The sequence below is a fragment of the Diospyros lotus genome, chromosome 9 (assembly GCF_014633365.1).
Source record: "Diospyros lotus cultivar Yz01 chromosome 9, ASM1463336v1, whole genome shotgun sequence".
NCBI lineage: Eukaryota > Viridiplantae > Streptophyta > Magnoliopsida > Ericales > Ebenaceae > Diospyros > Diospyros lotus.
The window spans coordinates 17,734,839-17,743,020 of record NC_068346.1 but is presented as its reverse complement, the minus strand read 5'-3'; the positions used below and the strand labels follow the sequence as shown (position 1 = coordinate 17,743,020).

General features: G+C 34.7%; 1 protein-coding gene across 1 annotated transcript; it reads left to right on the top strand.

Moving 5' to 3' along the window:
* The first annotated feature begins 1,108 nt into the window (after positions 1-1,108).
* LOC127809910 (probable nucleoredoxin 1) lies at positions 1,109-3,491 on the top strand. The gene is made up of 4 exons (XM_052349085.1): positions 1,109-1,297; positions 1,599-2,078; positions 2,212-2,691; positions 2,794-3,491. The coding sequence occupies exons 1-4, from the start codon at positions 1,178-1,180 to the stop codon at positions 3,301-3,303; spliced, it is 1,590 nt and encodes a 529-aa protein (XP_052205045.1). The 5' UTR covers positions 1,109-1,177; the 3' UTR covers positions 3,304-3,491.
* Positions 3,492-8,182: the final 4,691 nt, after the last annotated feature.

Here is an 8,182-nt window from a genome sequence, read left to right as displayed (position 1 = left end):
AAATTTATTTATTTATGGAGGAGTATTAAGTTTTTATTTTTCAAAATAAATCTTTTTTATTTATGACAAATAGGGAGAGAGAGATACGTATTAAAATTGATTTTAAGTTTTATCATCATCAAAACCAAACACAAGAGTAAAATATCAAATACTCCTAAAATTATACATGAAAAATAGTGGAATTCATAACATTAATTGCTAATGCTATAAATTAAACTTAAAATAGAATAAGGATATGACATGAAAAAATTGGTTATGAAATACTTGTCTACTCTCATTTATTATATTTTTTATTTAATTTGAATCAGCTAAGAAAAAGTTGGTTACTGTATTTGTTTACCCTTATTTCATAATAATACATCATAAAAAATATTTATTTTTATATTAAGTGAAGTTTTACAATTTATAAATTCTATATATGCTAATTTTAAATTATAAATTCTGTCCCTATTATATAAAATTTTTGGATCCATCTCTAATTAAAAAGAGACTTATTACTTACTTTTAAAAATAATAAACACAATATTAAATTTAGTTACCAAATACTATTTTTACTAAATATTATTTTTACCAATATTATTATCATAACACAATAATTACAGGAAAATATATAACGTAATAATGCCAAAAAAGACCTAACAAAAAGCCAAACAACCCCCCTTTCACCTATAGACCATGATTTGACAATTAACCCTCTACAGTTCCTAGTTCAATTCAATATATAGGAATTAAAAAAAAAAAAAAAATCTAGTGGCATTTGCTTGGCCTTGGAAAGTTAGTTTGTAGGGAAAAAAAAAACACCAATCCTAAATTTCTAGTGACATTCATTTTAAAGAAGAATCTAGAACCATATGCTTATTAGTTATGACGCACCAAACTTATAGAAAATTATTATTATTATTATTATTATTTACGTTATAGAGAAGCAAAGACAAGTGATGAGTGAGAGAGTTTCTACTCTTCAGCACGGTGATTGAACAGACTTGGACTTGTCGTTCCGGAGGAGTGGTCCCCTCCCCGGTTGCCCTTACGCGGACTTGGATTCCTTTTGTTGCCCACGAACCTAGAAGAAAAATCTAGAACAAACGGCGGATTTAAATATGCACTGGCTTCGAAGCTCTCTCGCCCTCACTCACAATCCTCTGCCTCGTCTGATTCCAACTAAAAGCGAGAGAAAATGGAGCACGAACATGGCCAAGCTGATGCCCCCCACAACGAGGGATTCGAAACCCACGATCTTCAATCCGTCCTCTCTTCTCCCGATAGGGATTTCCTAATTCGCAACAATGGCGATCAGGTCAAATCTCTTCTTTCCTTTCCTTTTTTCTTTCCTCCGATTCCTAGGTTTCTGGCAGTTTAAACAACCATCTTCTTTTGGACCTTTTTCCGGAATTTGTCAGTGTGTTTATGATATTTATGAGCTGAGTGTTGGAATTAATAGGTTCGCTGGAGAAATTTGATACTTGTAGCGTCTGAGCCATCAATTTCAATGTTTGTTCTCGATGTGGATGAAACTTTCATTTGCTTCTGTAAATTTCCCTTGTTTGAGCAGTAGTTATATCTGTTTCTGAAAATGTGCTAAATTTTGAATCTTGCAGGTCAAAATTGAGAGTCTGAAGGGGAAGAAGGTTGGGCTATATTTTTCAGCATCCTGGTGTGGTCCGTGCCGACGCTTCACCCCCAATCTAGTGGATGTTTACACTGAACTGTCACATTATGGCGATTTTGAGATTGTTTTTGTCTCGGGGGATGAAGATGAAGAATCATTCCAGGGGTATTTTGCCAAGATGCCGTGGCTTGCTATCCCCTTTTCTGATTCAGACACACGTGACAACCTGGATGGGTTGTTTAAGGTGATGGGGATACCTCACCTCGTGATCCTTGATGAAAATGGGAAGGCTTCGACTGACGAAGGAGTTCAGATAATTCAGGATTATGGAGTTGATGCTTATCCTTTTTCCTCAGAAAAGATCAAAGAAATTAAAGAAGAGGAGGAAGCCGCTAGGAGGGAACAATCCCTTAAATCTGTTCTAGTTTCCCGTTCTCGTGATTTTGTGATCTCAGCGGATGACAAGAAGGTAAGGTTCAATTGCTTAGGTCAAAATACTTTGAAAACACTCACAGTTCAGTTCCTTCTATTTGTTATTATATAATTCTTAAAAGTTATTATTATTTTGTGATATCAAAATATTCTGTGTGTGTTCTGTTTAGGTGCCCGTCTCTGAGCTTGAGGGGAAGACTGTAGGCCTTTATTTTTCAGCGTCTTCATATCGTCCATGCCTTCAGTTTAATACTAAACTGATTGAAGTTTATGAGAAATTGAAGGCAAAGGGGGAGAACTTTGAGGTTGTGATGATACCCCTTGATGATGATGAAGACTCCTTCAAGCAAGCCTTTGGGAGAATGCCCTGGTTTTCTCTGCCTTTCAAGGACAAGAGCTGTGGGAAGCTGGCTCGGTACTTTGATCTTTCAACTATACCCTCACTGGTCATTATCGGCCCAGATGGGAAGACTCTTCAATCGGATGTTGTTGAGACCATTGGAGAACATGGCGTTCAAGCATACCCTTTTACGCCAGAAAAGTTTGCTGAGCTTGAGGAGATGGAAAAGGCGAAGCGGGAAGCACAAACTTTGGAGTCAATTCTGGTTTCAGGAGGCCTTGATTTTGTAATTGGAAAAGATGGAGTCAAGGTTAGTTTGCCAAGAGTTTTAATACCCCACGACTTATGTTGAGCCTGCCTGCTCACTTTTTCTCACATTGTGGAGATCACTAACAAGCCTCTCTCTTTTCAGGTTCCAATTTCTGATCTTGTTGGTAAAACCATCCTCCTCTACTTTTCAGCACATTGGTGTCCCCCATGCCGTGCTTTCATGCCAAAACTCGTCGAAGCCTATCACCAAATTAAGGCTAAAGATGATGCATTTGAGGTGATTTTCATCTCCAGTGACAGGGACCAAAACTCATTCGAGGAATTCTTTTCTAAAATGCCATGGCTGGCACTCCCCTTTGGAGATGAGAGGAAATCGTCTCTGTCGCGCACTTTTAAAGTTCAGGGCATCCCTATGGTTGTTGCACTTGGGCCATCTGGCCGGACTGTGACAACTGAAGCCAGAGAACTTGTCATGCGTCATGGAGCCGATGCGTATCCCTTTAGCGAGGAACGCTTGAAGGAGCTCGAGGCACAGCTTGAGGCTACGGAAGAAGAGAAGGGAACCAACTCTGACAACGAAGAGGCGGCGGGAGAGAAACCCAAAGAAGGATGGATTTGTGATGGAGATGTGTGTTGCAAAGAAGCTCACTGAGTCTGTGCTCTGAATCCATGGCAGTTCAATCCTACATATTTGCTATTTACAATAAGAGTTGGCTTGCTATTTAGTTTTTGAGGCTTTGAAGCTCTGGTTTCCTCTTTTATGTATACTTTAGTGTATGTTTGTGGCTTGTACATTTAAATAATGAGCCATCAATATATGTATGTCAGTTGGTGTGTTTACACGGTGGAGGTATTTACAGATCATAACAAAGTGAAAAAATAAAAAAAGTTTAATCCTAAATATTTTAGGATCTTTATTATGAAATAATGATAAAAGATTATCTCTTGACGCGAAGATGTAATTATGAAAAATGATAATCACAAAGCCGTTTAAGTGTTTGGGATAAGACCTATAAATTAAAAGGAGACTCTAATAGTATGACCTATAAATTGAAAGGAGACTCTAATGGTATGACCTATAAGTGTTTCAAAATTTATTCTACTTATAATCTTTTCTTTCTTTCCTTGTATTCGTTGGGTAATGCCTTAACTATTGGGTAACTACTAATAAAACGGATTCAAGATCAAGAAATACAAAGGACATCAGGGTATTTAATCAAAATTTTATCTGAGAGCAGGCTTAATAGACCTTTTTTTTCTTCTTATAATACTTGGTCTAAAATAAAATAATATTTGTTTATTTAATATATCCAAGTATTATTGGAGGTCCTATGTATTCCTTACCTTGCCAATACTTAATTGATGCTTATTTTTCTTATTTACAATATTCATCCCAAGTTGAGCCAATTTATCGGACCGCATAAAAATTAAAGCTTCACTTTTTTCATGTCTAAGCTTAAAAATAAATTTTAGTTTCGAAAAAAAGCTTCTTATCCTCTTTAATCTAACATTTTAAATGAATTTTTAAATAATCATGCTAGATGTACATCATTTTTGTACATCTTAGATTACATAAAAGGGTATTATGATCAAAATATCCCTCGTCTTCATACGCCTCACGCGTTTCATGAGAGACTTTTTTATCATTAATATACTTTTGTGTAGTCCAAAATATACACACACGTGTACCAATAGCATTTTTCTATTACATATCTAAATCAGGTTGAATCACCTTAAAGGAACAACAAGGTTTGTGAAAAATTTAGGATACAAGATTTGTTGACTTCTTTGTTGAATCAATATATAAAATCACGCACAAATATAGAACACTTTAAGATTTTAGATTTGTATCTATTTGATTTATGATAAAAAATAAGATGAAAGTAAATCACAAATCTTCACTACTAAAGAAAATTGTCCAAACTAATCTTTCTTTTTCTCCTCACGACAGTCCTTAATGGGTAGAACTCAAGAGATGTTTGGGAAATTGAGAGGATCTAGTTCATTACACAACAATTATTATATCAGGCCACCCTTTGAAGTCCAATATTATAAACTTCAAAACCCACACGAGTGCCAGCCCTTATTTGCATAAAATAGGTAATTTGACCTATTACCAAAAAATTACAAATAATATAAACTCAACACATTTATCTCATAGGACTCCAATTTATTAAGAACTAAAAAAAAAATGTACAATTGATGTTAGCTCACAATAAGAAAATTTCCTATGTTCTCCCACTTGACAATATTAATTGTAGTTTACTTTTATATATCTTTAAATATATATATATATATATAAAGTTAATTAAAAAAACTTTTAATGTAGCCACCGTTTGAGAATAAAAACCAGAGTTCAAAGATGACACCTTTATTAATTATGATCCCATCCAATAAAATTGTCAACACGAGAAATATAAATGTCACTACATCGTTGATAAATATAAATTTATCTATTGTTGCAAATGTTAACCATTTTATCAACATATATAGATCTAGATAAGGTAGTCTGGCAATGAAATAACACTCCAAATGTGATCCTATAAACATTGTTATTTAATGGTTGGTCCTCAAATTTCTTTATAAAAAATGCTTCAAACAATTATCTAAAGAGATCAGATTCCTTTATCAAAATGTTTTCAACAAAAAATTAGTGGAATCTCTAAGCTTCAACAATAAGCCATTATGCCTTCGTAAAGTAAGTATCATAAAGGTGTTATAAAAAGATATATGAAATTGTTGACATAACAATCCTACTTAAGGCAACACCAAACCTCAAGATTCTCATAATATAATGACAAATTGTATTCCATAATGTGTACACATATAAAACAATCAATACGATATGTATACAAAATAAAGAATAGAAATTCTAAATTTCATGAATGAAATATCATCCAAGAGGTGGTGAATTGAATGTTTTGATTATTTTTGAGATATTAGAAAATATTTTTCCTTAAGGCTAATTTTGAAATATATCTTTCATATATAACAAAAAAAAAAAAAGTTGTAGCAACTCAAAAAGAACTTATATGGAATAAAACATTTTTATGCAAGTTAATACAAACTTCCTTCAAATATAGAATAAATATGTATGAATGAAAAGCAACATTTGGATATCAATATAAGAAAATAGTTATCATAAGGGCAATTGGCACCAAAAAATCAAACGTTTTCGGGTTTTGCAATTATATCCAATCATTTTAATTTTGGCAAAAAATACTAGTTTTATGAAATTAGTTGCAATTTTAGCCAGCTCTCTAAATCGAATTCTCAGGCGGCACAGGTGGCACGCCACGCGGCTTTATAAAAATCACGTTGACTGAAGTAAAAACAAAAATAAAATAAAAAAAAATCACATGGGTTAACCGCAGTTAAATGCACAGGGAATCAGAACATTCAAACCAAACCTTGGAAGAGAAAGAGCCCGAATAGTCGATCGACGTGAAGAGGAATCAGAGGCTAACGGTGATGTCCTTAAGGAAGCAATCGAAGGACGAAGAGGACGAGATCGAGGAGTGACATCGACGAACAGATTTCTTAACAAGGTGGAGGAATGAGATGAAACATAAGTGGCTTACTATTCATCATCGGGACTCTTTAGTCGTTTTGATCTTCGTCCGAAGAAGAGTCTGATCGGACTTGTCCGCTTTTTTTTATTTTGCATTAAATTTGTAAAAAAAAATTTATACAATTTTTTCTTTTGAATGTGGGATGAGATTTCAGTTTTGTTGAAGTAGTTTTTTGCATTTGTGGATGTAAAATACAGAAATGTAATCCGATCGGACTTGTCTTCAAGTTGTTTTGGTTGGAGTGTTTTTGAGAAACCCAAGATATCGAAATGAATCGAACAAAACCATTCAGATCTGAAAGTGATCAGAATAGTTCGATCAACCAGATGGACAGTCCGATCAAAAATAATTCTTCTATTGATAATAGTTCGATCGGGCTTATCAATAGTCCGATCGGACCTTTAAGTGATAGAAGAATCATTATCAATAGAAGAGAAATTAAAAAAAAAAAAAACTCATTATTAGTAGTTCCAATTATTTTCATCAAGAGTCCGATGACAATAGTCCGATCGGTGAAGTTGTTTTTTTGAGTTGAGTTTTTATTTCTCATTTAATTTCTAAAGTCTTGTATTGTTGTTGTTGTTGTTAAAGTGTGGTTTAGCATTATAATTTGTGGCTAGAACTCATTAAACCATGGATCCGAAATGATTCATCAAGAGTTGGATGATAATAGTCCGATCGGGCTTATTAATAGTCCAATCGGAACTTTAAGTGAATTTGTTTTTTTGAGTTGATTTTTTTTATTTCTCATTTAATTTCTAAACTCTTGTATCGTTGTTGTTGTTGTTAAAGTGTGGTTTAGTATTAGAATTTGTGGCTGAGACTCATTAAACCATGGATCGAAAATGATTCATCAAGAGTCCAATGACAATAGTCTGATCGGGTAATGAATAGTCCGATCGGACCTTTAAGTGAAGTTATTTTGTTTTTATTTCTCATTTAATTTCTAAACTCTTGTATACTCTTGTATTGTTGTTGTTGTGAAAGTGGAGTGGTTTAGCATTAGAATTTGTGGCTGAAACTCATTAAACCATTGATCGGGAAATGATTCATGAAAAGTCAGATGACAATAGTCCGATCGGGTTGATGAATAGTTTGATTCATGAAGAGTCCGATGACAATAGTCAACTCGTTGATTTATCAAATTTTGTATTATTTTTTGTTTGTTTTTTTTTTTTTTTTTACAGATGGATGTTCAGAAGAAGAAGCAGACATTTACTTATGTCCATGCTAGCTGGGTACCACCGCCCGGTACGCGAGCAACTACTCACTGTTGCATCAATAGTCTTGCCCTAGTTAGTGAGTCCCTTGTGAAGTATGGTGTGTTGGAGGATTTCATTCAGGGCCTACTAGGACATTTCATGCAGATCCCCCACTCCTCCTAAGCTACTGCACCACAATTGATTCTTCAGGTACTTTTAAGGGAGGTGAAATTTCCCGGTACTCGCCCCAATGAAATGTGGTTTGAGCTGAGCAGCGTGGCATGTCGATATGGGAACTAGGAGTTCACCCTCATGACTAGACTTAGATTTGGCCTAATTGATGGAGAAATTTTGCAAGCGAGGCCTACCAAGGGTGGTAGCTTATGGGCACGTTTATTCCCACATAAAAAGGTTGTTTATGTGGAGGACATAAAGGAACTACTTGATACGAAACCTTACCTGGATAAAGATGATGCGCTGAAGATGGGATACTTTACCGTGGTCAACATGCTATTAATGGGTCACGACGAGTGGGCAAGTGTAGAAGATTTCCATTGGAGCTTGGTGGAGGATTTAGAATCATTTAGGTCATTCCCTTAGGGAACGTACATATATAGTTAGGGACTACATTACTTTCGTCTAGCTACCACCGGGTGGAAGTTGAATGCTCAGGTTGGAAAGAAAGTCGACCTCTATGGATTTGTTTGGGCGTTTCAGGTACAATCCTCACTTGATTTGTATATACAAACACTTTTTT

What these genes read in the sequence shown, in the direction of transcription:
- LOC127809910 (XM_052349085.1), top strand. Translation starts at nt 1,178, where the DNA reads ATGGAGCACGAACATGGCCAAGCTGATGCCCCCCACAACGAGGGATTC. An exon ending in TTCGCAACAATGGCGATCAG is followed by an intron (nt 1,298 to 1,598) that starts GTCAAATCTCTT and finishes TGAATCTTGCAG; the next exon opens with GTCAAAATTGAGAGTCTGAA. An exon ending in TCTCAGCGGATGACAAGAAG is followed by an intron (nt 2,079 to 2,211) that starts GTAAGGTTCAAT and finishes TGTTCTGTTTAG; the next exon opens with GTGCCCGTCTCTGAGCTTGA.